The 21176-nt window shown below is 49.3% G+C and overlaps 1 protein-coding gene across 3 annotated transcripts in view; it reads right to left on the bottom strand.

The window, feature by feature from the left end:
* The window catches only part of ABCC1 (ATP binding cassette subfamily C member 1 (ABCC1 blood group)), a 131988-nt gene that overhangs the window by 40602 nt on the left and 70210 nt on the right, over positions 1-21176 (bottom strand). For all 3 annotated transcript variants that reach the window (XM_082360759.1, XM_082360760.1, XM_082360761.1), the window contains exons 9-15: positions 20557-20734; positions 19148-19309; positions 16088-16180; positions 13796-13999; positions 5077-5223; positions 3405-3492; positions 632-707 (exon numbers count right to left, since the gene is read on the bottom strand). In XM_082360759.1, the coding sequence (XP_082216885.1) occupies positions 632-707; positions 3405-3492; positions 5077-5223; positions 13796-13999; positions 16088-16180; positions 19148-19309; positions 20557-20734 (948 nt within the window). The remainder of the gene's footprint in view (positions 1-631; positions 708-3404; positions 3493-5076; positions 5224-13795; positions 14000-16087; positions 16181-19147; positions 19310-20556; positions 20735-21176) is intronic.

Below are 21176 nucleotides of genomic sequence, written 5' to 3'. Positions count from 1 at the left end.
TAGCAAACGTGAGTGGACAAGAATTCTCTTCAGCTGACCCAAGCCTTCCTGCCACCAGTGGCGGCATCACAGCCTCAGACCCAGCCTGGCCAATCGGTGCACTCAGTCTCTTCTGGCCCAGTGACCGGCTCAGGGAGGGGCACATAACCCAACTTGGGCCAATAAGAGGCAAGTGGGTCTCCTGATGAGGTAGGAGGGACACTTAGAGTCAACGGGGGCCATCTGGATCGTGAGGGGAGAGGACGTCTGAAAAGGAAGCAGCACAGATGGAAGGGGAACAAAGACAAGATGGAGAGAGTCTTGATGGCATTGTCTGAGCCCCTGGATCAGTGTCCCTGAAAGGGAACCTTCTCAGTTACGTGAACCAGAAATTTCCCTTTGTTGCCTAAACCTATCTGCTATCTGTACCAGGTTTCTGTCACCTACAGTCTGAGGGAACCCTCTGAGCCAGGCACACTCTCAGCTGCTTCTCCCTGAAGCCCAAGCAGGTGTGACTGGATCTATCTGACAGACGAGCCAAACTGAGGCTCAGAAAGGCAGTGACCTATTCACGGTAACAGAGCTGGAGTGTGGCTGGAATTCAAACTTGTGTTTGCCCAGAGCCCCGTGGCTTTCTCCACATCCCACTTACCCATGCAGCGTGGGAGGGTCGCTCCTGGCCCAAGTGAACGTGGCATTCTTCACGGTGATGCTGTTTGTGGCCCCAGCTGGAAAGCACCAGAGACAGTATGTCAGGCGTAGATGAAGCCACGGCCTGAGCGTGAACAGCAGGCGCTTACTTCTTGTCTAATCAAGTGGTTCAACTCCAGCTGCTAGCCACTCACGCTAGGCATTATCTGATTACATCAGTCACCGTTTCTAAAGAACTTCAACCAGCAGCTCTGGAGGCGGCCTCAGACCCAGAGAGCAGCAGGAAACCGCGAGAGGGCTCTGCCTTTGAAAGATAGGAGGCTGCACCATCTGGAAAGGTCAGGGGACCCCTGGGGGCCTCCCTCACTCAGTCTTGGGAGGTTCCGGCAGCTCTGGCTGGGTGGGTCAAAAAGAAGCCAAGGTCACAGGGCACAAGCAGTGCCCTCACGCAGACGCCTGCCCATCAGCTTGGGCTGGCCCAGGGCCCTCACTACACCTCTGGGGCCCCTCCTTTATGTTCAAAGCGGGGTCCTTTGCCCTGAAACTCCTGGACTCCAGGGCAGCCTCCTAACTCACCTCCCTGCATCCCCTCTCCCCCGCTCCCTCCAGCCACCCTGCTCACATCACAGCAAGCCAGTCTTCCTAAAACACAGGTCACTGTAAACTGTGCAAACTCAGGGATGGAACAGGAAGTCGGGAATCGTGGCAGAGGAGGGGAGGGTGCTTAAGACGAAGCCTGCGTCATATGGACCCTCTGTGATTCTAGCACCTCTGCCTTCATCTACTTTCGCTCCCCTTATTTTCTTTTTACTCCACGCCCCTCACTTACAAAAACAACTTTTGACTCAATTATGAGCCAACTTAAAACCATCTAGAGAGAAGATGGGGGTGTTTTCAAGTTGTCAAATGAAGAAATAAATTCCCCCACCCATCAAAGAAACAACTGTGGAGAGAGGAAGTTACTGGTTAACCTAACTTAACCTCCCCCTCCCCCATCACCCCCCTGAAACAGAGAACAAGGAGGAAGCTGGAAGGTGCTGTTTAAGGAATTTAAGAAAAGCCACTTGAGTCGGTCAAGCTAGAGGCTGCAAGACGTGGCCCGGAGCTGCCAAGGGGGCCCCACCTGGCACCCAGAGAATGTGGGTAAACATAAAGTCTAACCGCCCGGGAGACTGCCGTCAGGGCAGGAAGTGGGGCTGAGGCCTGGGCTGAGGCCCAGGGGTTTTCCAATGTGACTCCTGTAGTGAGCTGTGAACAACTTCAAGAGCTCGAAACCTCCTAGGATGCCCCAAATTTCAGCCCTGTGTTAGGCAGGGAAATTTGACCCTGGTAGACGGCATCATTCCGCATCATGCGTGCGTGTGTGTGTTCACATCTGTGTATGTGTATGTATGTGTGTGTGTGTGAGAAGGGGGGAGTGACTCGGTCCTCACACACAGCAGAAACTGGACGACCACGGGCCAGGGACATCGGGAGGGAGATTCCAGCGAGCAGTGGTTCTCAACTCGGGGTGACTTTGACCCCCGAGGGACACGATGTCTGGGGATATCTTTAGTTGCCAAAACTGGGGTGGGTGCTACTGGCATCTAGTGGGTAGAGGCCAGGGGTGCTGCTCAACAACCTATAATGCACAGGACGCCCCCACAGCAAAGTGATCTTGCCCCAGATGTCGGCGGTACTGAGGCTGAGGAACCCGGCCCCCAGGCCAACCGCCTCTCACACATACTGGTGAAGGGACGACCACCATGATCTTCGTTTGGCAGGCACTGTGCTGGGTGTTTTCACGTCACTGAGGACATCTGAATGCCTGCTAGGTGCCAGGCACCGCTCACACGTTATTACCAATATATACACACATTCACTCTTCTGACCTTATCTACTGGGCTCGGGAGCCAGACTGTGTGGGTTCAAATCCCCGTGCTGCCACTTCCTAGCTGGAGAACCACAGGCTAGTTACTTAACTTCTTCTCTGTGCCTCACTTTCCTCGTCTGTAAAATGGGATTGATAATGGGATCAACCTCACAGGGCTGTGATGAGGAGAACCTTATGCAAAACTGAGAGTCCTTAGAACAATGACTGACACATAGTAGGTGCTCAATAAATCTCAGTGCGGAGATGCTGTACAGTGGGTGAGAGCACAGAGGCTGCTGACGGGCCACAGGTGTGAATCCTGACTCTACTTCTTATTGGCCATGAGAGTTACCCAGGTGAGTCTCCTCATCTGTAGGTGGGGGCCCCTCTCCTTGAGCTGCAGTGAGCAACGGACAGGTGAGTATGGTGACGTCCTTAGGACGGGACGCGCGTGGCGGGAGTGTCATTTCAGCAAAAGTGGTCACTACCATTAGTGCTATTAATATTTATTATTAAGTGCCTGGAAATCCCTGCTCAGGGGGGTTGACTGGGAAAGGATAAATTAATAAGCTACAAAATAAACAAACCTACCAATAAAAATCCATGTAACACCCAGCCAAAGAAAGGCACCTTCATTTCCATTGCCCAGGTGGGGAAAGTGAGGCTCAGATCACTGAAGTGACCTGCCCGAGGCTGCACAGCTAGTGGGGGTAGGGGGTTGGTCATTCTCCAACATCCTTGATTTGCCCGTCCATCTGCCCAGTATGGAATCAAAGCCCGGGCCCTGGAACCCGGCCCTCAGGGGTGGACCTCGCCCAGGGAGCCTGCCTCTCAGCAAGAAAGCAAGATAACAGAAGTGCAAGTTCACCCTCCTGGGAAGACTAGGTTAGACCCCGCGTCCGCCCACTCTCCTAGGACACACCGTCTTTGATGGGCCATCGCTGGATGCTGTCAGGCTCCAGCTCCTCGTGGGAGAGGAAGATCCTGAGGCGCTTGAGGGAGACACTGGCCTACACAGAAAGCAACGACAAGGTGTAGTTATTTTGAAAAACGTTTCTGCAAAACAGACCAAGGCTAACTTACAGTGGTTTCCCCTGGGTGTGGAGGGGCCCACATCCTCCCTTATTTCTGAAGGTTCTGCAGCGCCTACACCTTAGAATAAAAAACCAAAAGCGTTTTGGTTCTTGTTTGCTTTCCTTTAAAAGCCCACAACCGGTATTAAAAAAGACGGCGGGGGACTATCGTAGCTGACAAGGGACCTAAGAAACAACCGAAGGCAACGGCCCCATTTAAGACAAACTTGCGACTCGGAGATAAACGTGTCCTGGAGATCGAATGCGTGGCACGGTGGTTACGGCCAACAATACTGTATAATAAACTTCAAAGTTGCTAAGAGACTAGAACTTAATGGTTCCCCCCTACAAAAAAAGAAATGATAATCGTGGCACGTGACAGAAGTGTAGCTGACGCTATGGCAATCACGGTACAGCAACATATCCACGGATCCAATCACCACGTTGCACACGTTGAACACAATGTGAATTATGGTCCAACAAAAATAAATTTTAAAAAAAGCAAAGGTCCTGATTCAAACAGCCCAATGGTAAGGACATTTCTGAGATAACCCAAAAAATTTTAATATGAAGTGGGTATTAAGAGATTACTGTTAATTTTGTTAAGTGTGATAATGGTGTTATACTTATGCAAGAAGAAATTCGTGCTGAAGTATTTATGGGTGAAATGCCAAGAGGTCTGTGATCTGCTTTAAAATTCTTCGGCAAAGAGAGAAAGGAATGAAGGGAAGGAGGAAGACAGAAAAACAATTAGACAAAGTAACTGTGGCAAAATGTTGAATCTGGGTGACAGGCACACAGCATTCTCGTGCTATTCGCTCCACTTCTGTGTATATTTGAAATTGTTCGTAATAAGAAGGGGTTTTACTTGCTTATTTTTTTAAAAAAACCGTGACCAGGGCTTGTACAACCAAATCTTAATCTTAATTTGTCTATGTGGCTAAGAAAAGGGTTTTCACGGGAAAATGTGCAAGGCTAGGGAGAAGAGTGTGACAAACGCTGTCGGCAGCAAAGTGCAGGAGCTTCAGATGGTGCAAGTGTGACTGAGCGGTTCCCCCTCGTTACAGAACCACCGCAGGGGCTGGGGGGATTATAGGGGGGCCAGCTGGGGATTTTCAAATGGTGAGCCAAGGCCTGTGAATGGGTTGCAAAACCAATTTAGTGGGTCAAAAGCTGCATTTTTGAAGACACAGAACAGGATAAGGTAGGGCAGGGTGGAACAGACTCGATCAGAATAGCAGAGGATCAAATGTTTCAGAAAGAATCTTGCAGAGCTTAGGACAGCCTAGCTGCAATAACTTGTTTCATACACTCCAGTGTGTGTCGAGAAGTAAAACGTTATGTCTCTCTTTGGGGCAGGACCAAAAAAGCACGAAGCCCACTAGTCTGGGCCTTGATAAGCCCCCCGGCCACAGTGGGACGGGTTGCGCAGAGGGAGCTGCATCCAGGGGGATTTTCATGCCCTTTTGCTTTGTTTCCCCCAGAGACCCCCTCTCGGAAGTTCCCCAGCCTCGCCTGTACCTGCACGATGCTGCTGATGACCATGGGGAGAATATTCAGGGGGAAGCGAAGGATGTTGAACAAGGCCAAGGACACGAAGGCCTTCTGGGCATCCAGGATGTTGTTCTTGTCGATGGTCACGTAGACAGCAAACGTACACAAGGCCACCTGCAAACAGAGGGCCAGGTCAGAGTCCCAGTCACAGAAGCAGTGACACGCGCCCGGGGAACTTGCTCCAGCCTCCTGGTGTGAGCTGCAGGGGCTGACGACTGGCCTCTGGAGGCAGCAGAAATGCCCGAACAGTGTCTAGCACAGAGCAGGCACTCACTAAACACCCAGAGAACGAACTGGATAAACCAATGACCAGAAGCCAAAAGTCCAGGCCATTCCCGCCAACATTCTCCGTGGGACACCGGATGGCATTCTCAGGGTCCCTCAACATCACCAAGCATGATCCCACCTCCGGATCTTTGTTCTTGCAGTTCCCTCTGCCCAAAACGACCTTCCTATCCAGACGGTGGTGTGGTTACTCCCTCTTCCCGTTCCAAGAGGCTGCCCTGCCCAAAACAGCCCTGCTACTTCCCGCCATCCTTTTATCCTGGTTCATTTTTCTTCATAACACCTATCACTACCTTATATTGTAAGATTATAGGTATTTATTGTCTGTCTCCTGCAGTGTGAAATGCAAACTCCACAAAGGCAAGGACTTTTGTACACGGCTGTATCCTCAGGGCCTAGAATGACCCCAGGCACATCGGAGCACCGAGACCTCACGTTAAGTCACCTCCTCTCCCCGTACCTCCGACATCTCATCAGTGAAATGGATGTGGAGGATCCGTGCTACTGTTGAAAGCTCCTTCCAGCTCAGAGTATAGGGTTTTATACCCCCAGGAAAGGAACATAGGTTTTCAAAAAAAAAAAAAAAGAAAAAAGGAAAACAAACAGCCAAGGGTCCCCCAAAGGCTACTCCCTTCCCCACAAAGTCAGACCTGCCTTAAGCCTTGCAATGGGGCCTGGGGTTTCAATTCCCAGGCAATCGGAATTTGGGTTCGGTTGTTTGAGACAGCAGCACCTCACCTCCCTCGCCAGGAAAAAGGAAGGACCCCTGAATAATCCAAGGCTGGGCTGCGTGGCTTAGGAGGGAAAAGATCAACAGGTGGATCTCCATGCCCCGCCCACCTGTTGGCCCCCGAGCAGTGCCAGGTGTTGCCGGAGGAGGCTAATAACATCCCCCCTGAGATCACCTGGTATACACCACCAAAGCAATCTGGAAAACCGTGCACCCTGGCAGATGGGCACTACCCCATGCTAGTCCCAGGCGCCAAGAGCCATTAAAGGCTTTCCCTAGGGGAAACAAATTGCCCGGGACCTCATTCTTGAGCTCAGGGCAGATGTCCGGCAATCAGGAGATTGCGGAGTGGCCAAGATTCTGGTGTGGACGCGGTCCAGGGTATTTTCAGGGTCTCAGCTGCCTCATTTCTTTGTTACCTATTAAAAGGTCCTACATCTTAAAAATTAAATCCATAAGCTCTGCCTGTTTATCATCTGTGTGACCCTGAGCTGTGATGTCACCTCAGCTCTCCAAAGGAGCCTCTGTTTTTCCATCTATAAAATGGGGGTCATGATACATGTTCGCAGGGCTTCTGGCAGCAAGGAATCAGGCACTTCTGCAGAGTGCTTAGCCCTGTACCTGGGGCACAGTAAAATGCAGTAGATAGTGGCTGTTTTATTTCTTGTTTCAGCACTTGGTCCAAACTCCTTGGACTATTTTTCCAAAGAGTCTATTAACTGGGTCCCAAGAACAAGGCATTGGAAAGCAGAGCTGGTTCCTGTTCTGGTTCTGACATTAATGAGCGAGGTGACCCTGAGGGAAGACACAGAAATTTTCCAGGATCCTTGGCCGAGAGGGAGGTTAGATGCTCGAAAAGCCACTGACACCCGATCCCTGGGATGGCTGCACACACAGGTCCCCTCCTCCAGGTAGTGATGACGCACTTGCCTCTTAGCCAGAGATTCTCCTCACTCAAAACTCTCTAAACACATCCACGCAGAGGAACAGTATTCAGCCATAAAAAGGAATGAAGTGCTGACGCCCACTACGACATGGATGAACCCTGAAAGCATGATGCTAAGTGAAAGGAGACAGACACAGAGGCCACACGTGTTATATGATTCCATTTAAATGAAATATCCAGAATAGGCAAATCTACAGAGACAGAAGGTAGATTAGTGGGTGCCCGGGGATGGGGGGGAACAGGGGGGATGGGAGTGACTGCCAGTAAGTACAGAGCTTCCTTCTGGGGTGATGAAAGTGCTCTGGAATTAGACAGTGGAGATGGTTGCCCAACCTTGTGAATATACTAAACACCACTGAACTGTACACATAAAAGTGGTGAATTATATGTCAATAAAAATAATAAATTTAAAAAAATAATAATCTCTCCAAAATCAGTCTATTTTACTCAGTACAGAAGCCAAAGTCTTGACTCAGGCTCCAGGGGCCACCTGATTCATAAACGTCCCTTTTCTGAACTCTTGTGCCCTCCTCTCCTACCACTCTCCCGCCTCCTTCCCTCTGTTCCAGCCCCGCTTGCCTCCAAGATTATTCCTTTTTGGGGCAGCGCAGTCCTGCCTCAGGGCCTCTCACTCTTCCCTCTCCCTGGTCAGGCCCCTGACCTCCATTAGGTTAAGACTCAAGTATCATCTTCTCAGTGAAGGCTCTGATCATCCCTTTTTTTGTTGTTGTTTGTTTGTTTGTTTGTTTTTTTGGCTGCGCTGTGCAGCATGGGGGATCCTAGTTCCCCGACCAGGGATCGAACCCATGCCCCCTGCAGTGGAAGCATGGAGTCTTAACCACTGGACCGCCAGGGAAGTCCCGTGATCATCCTATTTAAAAACTGCAAGCCCTCCCTATCACTCTAACCAGAACCTTTTTTTCCCATAGCACTTATGACAGTTTAGCATACTATATATTTATCATGCCTGGTGTGCACTATCTATCTCTCCCAGTTAGAATGAATGAACACCCCATGAGCGTGCAGGTTTTTGTCTTTAGTATTCACTGCTCTATCATCAGTGCCTAGGACAGCACCTGGATCATGGCAGATACCCAGGAAATGTCTGTGGGTGGGTGGATGGATGGGTGGGTAGACAGATGGATGGAGAGGTAGGTAGATGGATGGGTAGGCAGGTGGATGGATTTGCCCAAGGGTGAGAAAGCACACACTCAAGGGTGTCTCTTCAGTAACAGAGAAAATCAGGCCTCAGGCATCTCACCACCAGAATATCCCAGCTCCACTGGCCCAACTGATAGGGCGGCTGCTGGCAGCACAGGAAGCGCATTAAGAGGGAGAAACATCGCGTGGCCCCCGTCAGACCCACATCATCCACTTCTCCAGGAAGCAGAGGTCACTCATTCATCCATCAGTTATTAACTGGGCACCTACTGTGTGCCAGGCACTGTGTGAGGCAGGCTTGGAGATCCTGAGACGCACGGTCTAGTGGGGAACAGATATGCACCAGGGTCTCTCTAGCACGAGTGTCTGCAAGTGTGTGGAGGCGGCTGGGGAGCTGGGGTTTGCTACAGCCTTAAAGGGTGAGGGTCCAGGGTGCGAAAAATCCTTCGCAAACAAGGAAGAACTACCGCCCCCCTCTGAGTGCTAAAAGAGCCTCCCCCCCATGCTGAGAAATGGGGCAAATGACGGAACCAACTTCCCCAGCCCAACCCCTAAAAATCTGCCGTCTCTCCATGAGGACGTCTGTTCCTTCTGCCTGGTCGGCAGCCACTCTTGTTGCTGGTGACAACACGTCAGTTTTCCTTTGGGGAGCTGAACCTCCCCCAACCTCAGTCCATGAGCTTCAGCCACAGATGAACTGCCCACACCGGACCTGACCCCAATCTCCAAAGAAGCCACATGACCCAGGCCTGGCCAATCCAAGCATCCCTGCTCCCTGGCCCCAGTGATTCAGGGACAAGCATGCAGCCAACCGCAACCAATGAGACTCAACCCCACAGCTTTGCAGGAACTAATGGGAAAAGAGGAGCTCTCTCCTTGGTTACTGTGGTTACTGAGATGACAGAATCAACTGTAATCACATGGCGAGTTCCCATCTGACAAAGAAACCACCATGGAGAAAGCAGAGCTGGGAGACAGAGGAGGAATTATACCCAACATGATCGCTGGAGCACCTAGGTCCAGCCACACCCGAAACCCCAGCAAGATAGTTCCTGACTAATACAGTTTATTCAAATCTTCTGTCCATTCATTTAGTCAGTCATTCCTCTACATACACCTAGTGAGTGGGTACCATTTGCCAAGTCCTCTATGTTCTAGGGATACAAGCAAAAAAAGACAAGGTCCATGTATGTTCTGGTCAGCAGAGAACTGCACAACAGGTAATTAGCGTATGGAATGATAATTATTCTAAAGAAGGGACGGACATACAAGGCACAGAGAAGGCAAGAAGCTCACAAATCTTCCAAGAGAGCAAATGCTAAATACTGACAGGGATGCTATTTTAGGAAAGTGCACTAGGTGGACATGAGGACATGATAAATGCCAGGCTCTATATTCCAGAAAAACAGTCCCATCAATCCTGCCACATGGCATCCCCATTCCTGCCTGACCTCCCCAGGCCTCTGTCTTCCATCACACCTACCAGTGGGTAAACACATCATCCTTGAAGTGCAGGAATTCACCAGTGGAAAGCACATGCAAACACCTTCCAAGGGAACCGAAGGCCACATATTTTATCCTAATGTAGTCAGAGGCTTCAGTGTCTCAGTCAGGGCCAAGGTCCCCGACTGACCCCTGGGCTCATCTGTTTCATGCCAAACAGCTGAACCAACACCGTCTCTGGAAGCCCATCATCACCCAAAAACTTAATGGCAAATTCAAGGTCAAGAAAAGCCAGTCCCACTCTTAAGCATCTCTTGCTGTGGCCTCCTAACGGAAGCCAGGGCAGGAGATGATATTTGAAGGGTTAGCAGTGTGGGTGACAAGCTGGAAACTGCAGGTTTTGTCAGAGGATCTGATGTACAGAGCAAAGGGTTATGGGGAAAGGGGGAAAGGTCCCCTTCGTCCTAAGTGTAACACGACCCACCGACTAAACCTTACTGCTTGACCCTTCTGACTGCAGATCTTTTCCTATTTTAAAAAATGCAATCCAGATGCCTTGAATTTCTGTGTGATTTGCTATCACTTGCATAAAAGTAAAGTAAATAAAAGAGACGTTTAAGTTTGATTCCATTTATTGCATATAGTCAATGTTATGCTGGTATACATGCAGGCTCTCTCTGGAAATACACAAAAGAAACCGGTATGGAGAAGGAAGCTAGGTGATGGGGGGTCTGCGGAGGGAAAGAGCAGTGCCTTTCACTGCAGACTGGTGGTTCTCAACTGGGGGACATTTGGCAATGTTTGGAGACAATCAAACATTGACTGTCATAACTGGGGAGGTGGGGGGGGGAGAGGTACCACTTGGCGTCTAGTGGGTAGAGGCCAGAGATGTTGCTAAGCATCCTACAATGCACAGGACAGCACCCACAACAAAGACACAATGAATTACTGGGTCCCAAATGTCAGCAGCGCTGGGGTTGAGAAACTCAGCTGCAGACCCTCTTTGGAACAGCTTTAACTATTTTTACCATGCGAATGCATTACTTTCTGTTTTTAAATTAAAATGTATCATATATACAATAAGGACTACTTAGCAGTTGTATTTAATACATAGAGACTATTTAACAGTTTAAAAAAAAAATAGAACGAACATCCTCTATACCATCCAGTCTTATATTTTTACTTTTGAAAAAAACCAAGAGAGTCGCTAAGGACCTGGGGAAAGCTGGAGAGACTGGGGTATGAAAAGAATGAGACAGCAGACCCTTCCAGCCTGGAATGCTGCTGGTGTGTTTGAGCCGGAGGGGATCTTAGGGAACACAGAATCTCAGAACAGCTAAGAGACGTCGCTGCTTGGGCCAACTCCAGTCAATCGGCAGCGGTCACCTGGAGGGTTGCTCGAACATAACTCAGTGGGAGAGAGCACCACGACAGACCGGGGGTGTCTGCTGTGGTATGGGGGCGGGGGAGGGCAGGGCCCGAATGTCACATCCCTGGGGCCTAACCCCTTCATCTTTCACGCTCAAAAACCCAGAGGCAGGGAGGTGAAATGACCGCTGCAGGTCACACCGTGAGCTGGCAGGAGAATTCAGCAGGAGTCCTGACTCTCAGCAAAACATTCCATTCCTCTAAGCCAGGGCTCAGCCAACTATGGCCTGTGGTATACCCATCTGTGTCTGGGCCCATGAGCTTAGGATGGATTTTATATTTTTAAAGGATCAAAAGAAATCAAAATATTTCATGACACATGAAGAGTGTATAAAATTCAGATTTCAGTGTCTATAAAGTAATTTTTACAGGAACACAGCCACACCCATTCATTCCGTGTTATCCACAGCCGCTCCTGCACTACACCGGCAGAAAGGAGCAGTTGCAACAGAGATCGCACGGCTCAGAACACCCAAAATATTCACTGGCTGGTCCTATACAGAAAATGTTTGCTTACTCCTCCTTTTTCCCAGTGTTTCTCAAACTTTAATGTGCATACAAATCACCCAGGGGAGATTGCTAATACTCAGGTCTGTCTTAGCCTGGTGTGAGGTGAGGCCTGAGAATCTGCATTTCTCATAAGCAACCCCGTGATGCCGGTGCTGCTGGTCCATGGGCCCCACTGCTGAGGACAAAGCGTGGATCCCAAACCAAGAGCATCTGCAGCACCTGGGAATGTGTTAGAAATGCAAACACTCAGGGCCCACCGAGACCGACTGGATCTGAAACTCTGAGTGGGGCCCAGTGAGCTGCATTGTAACAAGCCCTCCAGGTGACTGGGAGGCCCACCCAAGTTTGAGCGTCACTGATTTCCACCACACTGCCTTGTGTATGGGTTAAGACTCCGGGAGACATTAAGCTGAGCCTAACAAAATCCAGCGTCAGAATGGATACACTTTGACAAACACTGAAAAGGCAGGAGTTTCCTTCAACATTCCACCTGCAACTCCACTGTGATGAAGCCGATGGCAGCCTAACAGAAAATTCTGTTTCTAATTTATGAATATGTGTGGTTTTAGTCATAGGAACTTCCCATAAGAATATATATTTGCCAACGTAGCTAAGTAATACTTATTAGCACAACATTTTTAAAAAAGAATGACATAGTTAATAATACAAAGACAGAGAGAAAAAATAAACATGGGGGGCATGATCTGAAGTCCTCCATAACCATGCTCAACTGTCAATTGAGCTTAAAAGGTTTCCACAGTCCATACTGTCTCCTGGTTTGGGGCCAGCTTTGGAAAATAGTTAACTCACACTATTGTCTTTAAACTTTTCAAAGTTGGCCAGCTAGGGACAGACCCATTACAGTACCCCAAGATATGCGTATGGGAACATTCAGGGCAGTGTGGGCCATAACCGCAAAGAAGAGGGACCAGCCTAAAAGGCCAGCAACGAGAGATGGGTTAAGTCAACTACAGCACATCCATGCTCTGGACAAGCATACATCATTAAAACAGACAAAGGAGATCTGAATGCATGAACTGAGAGGTTACATATCAAGTCCAAAAGTCTAGAACACCACGTAAGTATGAGTCCATTTGAATATATTACAAATATTTAAAAAATATCTATATGTGTAATTTTTTTTCCTAAAAAGACATACAAAACTGTCACTTTGGAGGAAAGGGACAGATGGAAGGGAGGACAATATACTTTTCATTTCATAACTTTTTGTACAGTTTGAATTTTTTTTCAGTGAATGACAAATATTTGTTGAGCACCTATTATGCACCATTTTAGGCACCAGGATACAGCAGTGAACAGAAGAAATCCCTGCCCTCTTGGAGCTGACATTCTAGTGGAGAGAGGCAGACAATTCATGAAATAATAAGTGACTTTCAGAGTATGTTTGGCATTGCCACTTGAAGTGTGGTCCACAGGTCACTGCCAATCTGTGGTTTGTGACCAGATGACAGTAGATAAGGAGCTGATACCATAACGTAGCTCAACTGTGGCACCAAGCACGCATGTAGTTCAGCTGACATTTTTTTTCTTAGCAAGACTTTCTCAGGACTTCTCTGGTGGCGCAGTGGTTAAGAATCCACCTGCCAACGCAGGGAACATGGGTTCAAGCCCTGGTCCGGGAAGATCCCACATGCCGCAGAGCAACTAAGTCTGTGTGCCACAACTACTGAGCCTGCGCGCCACAACTACTGAAGCCCATGCGCCTAGAGCCTGTGCTCCACAACAAGAGAAGCCACCGCAATGAGAAGCCCACGCACCACAACGAAGAGTAGCCCCCGCTCACCGCAACTAGAGAAAGCCTGCGTGCAGCAACAAAGACCCAACGCAGCCAAAAATAAAATTAATTAATTAATTAAAAGAAAAAAAAAAAGACTTTCTCAATGAAGGAAGCAGACAGCAGAGGTTTACATTCCACCACAAACTTCTCATCTTATCGTGAACCTGTAACAAACAGTTCCTGAACTAGCTACTTTGAGTATCCCTGGGCCGGAAGCTGTAAATGCTGTGAATAAAACAAAAGGTGGGAGTGGCACTATTAAAAAGGAGTGGTTGGAGAAGGTCTTGCTGACTTGCTGAAACAGTGACTTCTGAAAAATATTTAGCCATGACAACACAATAAAACATCAAACAATGTGGGCCAGGATAAACTTGGCTTCACTCACCAGGAAAGGGGTGCAGACCCAGGTGAAGGTCCCCACAGCGGCCAGGTAGGCAGATTTCTTCAGCACCTTCAGCTCCTCCTGCCTGATGGCCAGTACCTTGTCTTTGAATGCCAGCTCCCAGGCGTAAAGCTTTAGCACTTTGATCCCATTGAGAATTTCATTCATCAGCTTAATCCGATTGTCTTTGTTCTTCATGTGGGCCACCTTCGAAGAGAGGAGCAGTCAATTGTCTCCAAACCACACCTGGGGGCTGGCTGCTCACTTCTGGCCCTGGCATCAGACCAACACTCAACAACCCCATCTATTAAAAATGGGCCGTCCTAAGGGTGGGAAAGCTGGCCTGCAATTCCTATGAACCCTAACTCTTGACCCTGAGAGCACTCCAAAGGATTCTTTTTTCAAGGGAAAAAAACTGCTTCGAATCACATTAAATTTGACATCAGAGAAACCTCTTAAATTCAGAAGGGAGGAAGAGAGGCAAGAAAAACCTTTCAGGTATCCAGGCAGGAAGCGGCACATGCCCTACTCTGCTTATCTAAACCAAGAGATGGTATTTTTTTTTCTTCCATTTTCTTCTTTTCTTTACTGCTTTTCAGGCAGTGCATGGTTGTTAAAATACTAAAGTGTTTCTGTACCAGCCAGCACTGGTTCTGACCATTTGGGTGCCCATGCTGCACAGTTGTTAAGCATTTTTAAGGCCACCTGGCATTTTCCTCACGCCGGGCACTTTTCTAAGCTTTTCAAGTGCATTTAGTCCTGCTCACGAGAACCCTATCATTAAGTGCTATGTCATTCCTGGGTCACAGAAGAGGACAGTTTAAGCAACATGAGGTCAAAGCCAGAGACTGAAGCCGTTTCAGAGGTGGGCCGTTCAGGGAAGAGGCTAAGAGGCGACACAGCCCCATGCCCCTCCCACGCCTCTCCTCCCTCCTCCCCAAACCTCATTTCAACAGTCCCACGTCCTGGAACTCTTCTCTCCTTCGGCATCACCAGCACGGCCAAGCTCTCTCATTTGAAATTCCACAGGCACATCATAAATAGCCATCAGTGGGGAAGCAGAGGAATGAACTCTGGCCTGTCTCTGTTATGGACCATCAGGCGCGAGTTCAAGACAATGAAGTCAGACCCCATGGCATGCTGCAGAAAAGATCCCCCAGGCATGGCATCGGACGATAAAATCACTCTGCCAAACGGGCCCGTTTGTGTTAAAATATATACAGTGATAACACCATGACACACACACACATATACACACCAAGCCTAACTATATAGTTAGTCCGATCTCTATATAAACACATAAAAAGTTCTAGAAGGATTTGCTTCAATGTGTTCACCGTGGTTAAGAGGACAGGGAAGAGGGGCTTCCCTGGTGGCGCAGTGGTTAAGAATCCGCCTGCCAATGCAGGGGATACGGGTTCAAGTCCTGGTCCGGGAAGATCCCACACGCCACGGAGCAACTAAGCCCATGCGCCATAACTACTGAGCCTGCGCTCTAGAGCCCGCAAGCCACAACTACTGAGCCCGCGTGCCGCAACTACTGAAGCCTGTGCGCCTACAGCCTGTGCTCCACAACGAGAGAGGCCACCGCAGTGAGAAGCCCGCGCACTGCAAGGAAGAGTAGCCCCCGCTCGCCGCAACTAGAGAAAGCCTGCGCGCAGCAACGAAGACCCAACACAGCCAAAAATAAATTTAAATAAATTAATTTAAAAAAAAAAAAAGGACAGGGAAGGGGACATGTCCTTTTAATCTATATACTTTTGTATTATTTGAACTTTCTTTTATAATGAAAAGGCATTCACTCTGTTACTTGAGTATTTAAAAACTTTAAAAATACGAAGTATCTCTGAAAATTAAGAGTTTAACCCTGCAACCAGCATAAGGAAATGGGGAGAAAAGCAAGGGGTGATTTTTACTCAGCTCTTGAATATGCACACACACAGAAAGGAATACACCTATAGGAAATAAGGAATCTCTTGGAGGCTCACAGATGGGACTTCAGTCACTGGCCCACGAGGTCTAACTATTTCGGGAGCTCTCAACCTCAGCGACCCAATGTAATAACCTGGGAAGCTTTAAAAACTCCCAATGCCCAGGCCTCACTCACATTAGATGAATCAGAATCCCCGGAATTGGGCCTAGGCATCAGCATTTGTTAAAGCTCCCCAGGGGATTCCCACAGGCAGACAAGGCTGAGACCCCCAAGGCCTGTGCAGAAGGAACTCAACTAACACCCAGGTGGAAAGGCCTTAGGCAGGGGTGCAGCTTGGAGCCCTGTGCGGACACACCCCCTACCTGGTAGGTCTTGGTCTTCATGGCCATCACTGCATTGAGGGGAACCATGAAGATCATCACAGCCACTCCAGCCAGAACGGAGGGGCCCAGGTTCTATGGAAGGAACAAGAACAAAGGCCTTAGCATGGGGCTTCCACGGGCTGAGCCACCCCGTGTAGCCGCATTACTTTTCAGATTTATCCGGGAGCCTCCCTTGGGGTCCCACAAACCCTGTAAGAACGTTCAAGGCCACAATCCTTTATCCGAAACCCTTGGGACCAGGTTGAGTTTTGCAAATGAGAACTTAAGGATTTCAGAAAGGTAACAGGATGTGGAGCAGAAAACAGTGAACGTGGCCCACCTGACGGCTTATCTTGTTCAAAGGTCCTTGGTTGGCGCCTGGGTGCTTGGATTTTGGGAGAGTTCCCACCATTCTCAGAACTGATAAGAGTGACTCACTGCGCCTAAACTGTTTGCATGAACAATATGGTTTCTGCTGATTAACCCCTTTTCCCTCTGGGAGTCTGGAAGTTTGGTCTGTGCCAGGCAGAGGCTGCCGGTGTGACCAGCCCCCAATAAAAACCCCGGGCACAGGGTCTCTCCCAAGTTTCCCTGGCTGGTAACATTTCACATGTGCTGTCACAATCGTCACAACTCGTTGCTGGGGAATTAAGTGCATCCTGTGTGACTCCAGGGGGAGAGGACTCTTGGAAGCTTGTCCTTGGTTCCCTCCGAACTTTGCTAATCTTGCTGTAATAAATGATAGCTATGAGTCCTCCTAGCAAATCATGAACCTGGTGGGGTCTCGGGGACCCCTGACACAGGTAGATATGCCTGTATATCACATCTCCACAGGGCCCTGGCACAGTGCTCCAGAAGCAAATGCAATGATTTTTTTCAGTAGCAAAATAGGAATATTCCCATGAGAGGGATAATCAAAATTATAAATCACATATCAGTTCAAGTCAAGTCTTGCCACCAAATAAGAAAAACTTGCAATTTTCAGAGCTCTTTGATTTGGGGACTTGTAGATAAGAGCCTGTAGACTGTTCTGTTATCCCATTTGCAGATAAGGAAACTGCATCTCAGAAAGGTTAAGTGGTCATGATTGACACAAGATACAGATCAACATTTTTCAACTTCCAAGTTACACAAATAAAAAGAGACAGCTTACGAAGTCCATCCAGTGCACACTTGCTTAGCTGAGACAGACGGATGGAACTACAGGGTAAGCGTGTTAGTCCCTTCCAAGGAGTCACCCTCGAGGTCTCCAGTCCTAGTTACCAAAAAAATGCTGCTACCGCTTGTTTCTGTGATGGATCTCTGCCCAGTGAAGATTAATCCACCTCTAAGCATGAAGGTGATTTCTACCAACAATCTAAAGCATTGGGAATCAATTCTGAGAGCAAATCATAGTAACTAAAAGATACCAAGCACGTCGCTGTACCATGTTACTGTTCAGGGAACACTACCTGTGCTAATTTGTTCAATTATCCCAACATCACTATGATGAGGTTCCCTTATTATCACCAGTTTACAGATGAGAACACCAAGGCTTAGAGACATTAAGTAATAAGGTCTGGAAGAGGGAGGATCTGAACCCAGGCAGCCTGATTTCAGAGCCACGCTGTCCCCCATTATCTTATGTCGTGTTCTTGATTGTCAAATAGAGAAATCCTGGTTTTGGTCTAAAGCAGCGGTTCCTAACCAGGGAGGACTATTCCTCCAGGGGACATCTGGCAACATCTGGAGACTGTCACAAGGGATGGTGGGAGTGTGGGGGAGGGGAGGTGGTGTGTTATTGAGATCTAATGGAGAGAGGCCAGGGATGCGGCTAAACATCCTACAATGCACAGGACAGCCCTCAACAACGAAGAATTATCCGGCCCCAGATATCAGTAACACATTCAGCAACTCTCATCTAAAATAAAGCAATTTTGTAGTGGATCACAGACCAACCCTGAAGGCAATTCTAAAAGAAGTGTTTTATGGCAGCACTTTCTGGGGAAGTAGATGCCCCAAGACATCTGTTAGATGGAAGAAGTCCACCTAACTGAGAGGGAAAAAGAATCAGTGGAAGTTGCATTTTGTCACAGCCTTGAAGTTTGGGTGGGATTCCATCAGTAGGGAGGAAAGAGGAAAGGGAATTCATGGTGGAAGGAAAGACATGTGCAAAGGCCCAAGGGTAGAACAGAATAAGGCACATATTAGGCTATAAGCATCTTTGCTTGTCATCTTATATTTTGGGAACTGCCCTTCCCCATGTGGAAGGGCTGTCAATCACACCTCCACCCCTTCCACACTGAGCGAGAGCATGTGACCCAGGGTGGCCCATCAGAGAACTCTGCCTATCTCACAGTGATTGGTTCAGGGATGTGAATAGGACTGTGCCAAGCCAATCAGAGTGCCCCCTGGGACCCGGGTGAGACAAAGAGGAATGCAAAAAGGAATCTCTTTTCTCTGGCACCACTGTCTGTGAAGATGATATAAGCCCAACACTATGGAAGCCATTTGAAGAAATCCCATTGAGAATGAAGTCAACTCAGAGAAACACAGGGCTAAGAAATGATGAGAGTATGAGACTGAATTCTTACAGCACTGCTTGAACTCCTGGATCCATCCCTACCTGAAGCCAGACCCTGGACTTTTCATTTACATGCACCCATAAAATTCCCTTTATTTGCTTATATTACTCTAAGATGCATTTCTATCTCCTGCAACCAAGAGACTCTTAACCAACATAATTTGGGACTTGTGTATAAATGAGTTTGGTTAGCATTTGGGAGGATACAGAGGGAGAAATACAATGTGTATGTTATAGGGTTGTTAACTACATACACTGTCAAGAAGAGACAAATGCAAATGAATACCATGCCACCCTAGAGAACATAACCCAACAACTGAAGAAAGGAATAAAATATCCAGGAACTGGCTGACAGGCTGGGAAATAAAACGTGAATGACAGCAAGAAATGCCAGTGAGCTACAGAGGTTCTTATCACTGACACCCACTCGCTCGCCCCCAATGCCCACACATGGAGGCCCCTCCCCACGCGCCACGGGAATGACATCAAACACACACCAGCCACAGGAGGTAGAGGGCAAGGATGACTTGCAGAGGGGCTGACCAGATCATGTTAATGTACGTGGCCAGGTCCATGAACCTCTGGGCGTCCACAGACATGAGGTTGACGATCTCCCCGACGGTGGACGATTTTCTGGCTGAATTGGTGATCACCAGGGCCTGGAGACAAAGGAGAGGGAACGAGGGTGAGTGTGGCAGGTGACAGCCCAGCGCCCTCCCCTCCAGGCCCACGTGGAGGAAGGAGACAGCTCAACAGTCGAGAGGCCACTCACTGCTCTTTTCTCCTCTCCTGGCGGCTTATCTGCCTTCCCAGCCCATGTGTCTCATCACAAAGCCCACTCTCTTATCGACAGCACTCACTGCCTCCCCATCCTGAGCTCTTCAGTATGGAAGGGACCTCAGAGGTCGCCTAAACCACGGCTTCACACACTTGCGTGTGTACGCACCCCCAGGGAGTCTGTTACGGTGCAGTTTCTGATTTCGCAGGACTGGAATAGGGACTCTGCATTTCTAACACGCCCCCGGGAGATGCTGACGCTGCTGGCCCCCAGATCAGCCTGAAGGACCAAGGTCTCAGCCAGGGTTTCTCATCCTTGCCATTACTGACATTTGAGGCTAATTCTCTGAGGGCCTGTCCTGTGCATTTTAGGATGTTCGGCAGCATCCCTGGCCTCCACCCACTAGATGCCCCCACCCCCAGCTATGACAATCAAAAATGTCTCCGGACATCGCCAAACATCCCCTGGAGGGGCAAATTCAGCCTGGCTCTCGATGGTTTCACGCTGTCACCTGGGGAGTTTTAGAAGTACGGATGCCTGGGTCCCACCCTCAGAGATCATGACTGAGTTGGCTGGCTTGCAGCCTGGTCCTTGGAAGTTTCTGAAGCTCTCCGGGTGAGTCTAACTTGCAGACAGGGCCGAGAGCCAACGATCAAGTCCATCTTTCCCGACTACCTGCTGAATAGTCTCTTCTTAACCCACGTGGCCCAGAGGCTAAGAAATGAAGGGACCGAGGAGGTAATCCAGGTCCTTTAAGGCTGTCCGTGCCCAGATACCTGCTGAGTATCTATCACCCAAGGAACATACCATCTGCTCCGTTCAAATGGAGAGTTAGAACGAGTTCACACACAGACTATTAGCAGCAGAGCAAGGATTCAAACCTGGATCTCCCCAAATCAAGTGCCATCTAAGAAATCCAATTACCCTCAGCTGACCCCGGGGCTCCCAGACATGCCACAGGCTCGCCCTTGGGATCAGCTTTGCTAAGCTCTCAGGCCTGACGGTCACTCCCTGCCGCCCGCGGCCACTCAGGCCACCATCATGCCACTGCTCCAGAAGCTGGGCCTGAGAGGTGACCTGGCCACGCCCCCAGGGGTTCCACGGCGGCAGCGGGAGCCGCGGGCCCACCTTCCGGTACACAGCCCCGATGACGGCGGTCTTGATCCGCATGCCGCTGACGAAGCAGATGTGGAAGTACTGGTGCAGCACGAGGGTCTGCAGGCAGGCGCTGACGAACAGCAGCGCCGTGTAGAAGTAGCCCTGCCAGTCTGGGGCCTTCCTGTCGTTCACGAAGCTGATGAGCAACCTGTGGGGCGGCAGGGACAGAGCCCCACGTGAGAGACCGCGAAATGCGTGCGCGTGGGGACAAGTCCTCTGGTTTCCGCGGGTGACCTTCTCCTGAGCCAGGCAAGGCAGGCACTCTCAACGCCAGTTTTATGGATGGGAAGCCCAACCCACGTGGCGATGCCCATGCCATGGTGGGGGGGGGGGGGGAGTAATCACGGCAGGGCGCGCAGCCCCGGGCTTCTCGCATTGATTGCTCTGCCTCATCACCCAAAAGTGACCAAGTAGAGAGCACAAGGGGCGGAGGGAGGGAGGGAGGGAAAGAGAACGAACATGTGGCACCAAAGAGACAGACAGAAGCAGGGAAGGAGGGAGGTAAACAGAGAGGTGACCTCCTTTCTGGGTTTAGGTTGCAGCTTTCATGCAATCTGACATTTCCCTGCTTTTGGTTTCCCAAGATAATC

The sequence above is a fragment of the Balaenoptera borealis genome, assembly GCF_965194805.1.
Source record: "Balaenoptera borealis genome assembly, chromosome: 16".
Lineage (NCBI taxonomy): Eukaryota > Metazoa > Chordata > Mammalia > Artiodactyla > Balaenopteridae > Balaenoptera > Balaenoptera borealis.
The sequence above is the reverse complement of the archived record's forward strand: the minus strand, read 5'-3'. Positions and strand labels throughout refer to the sequence as shown.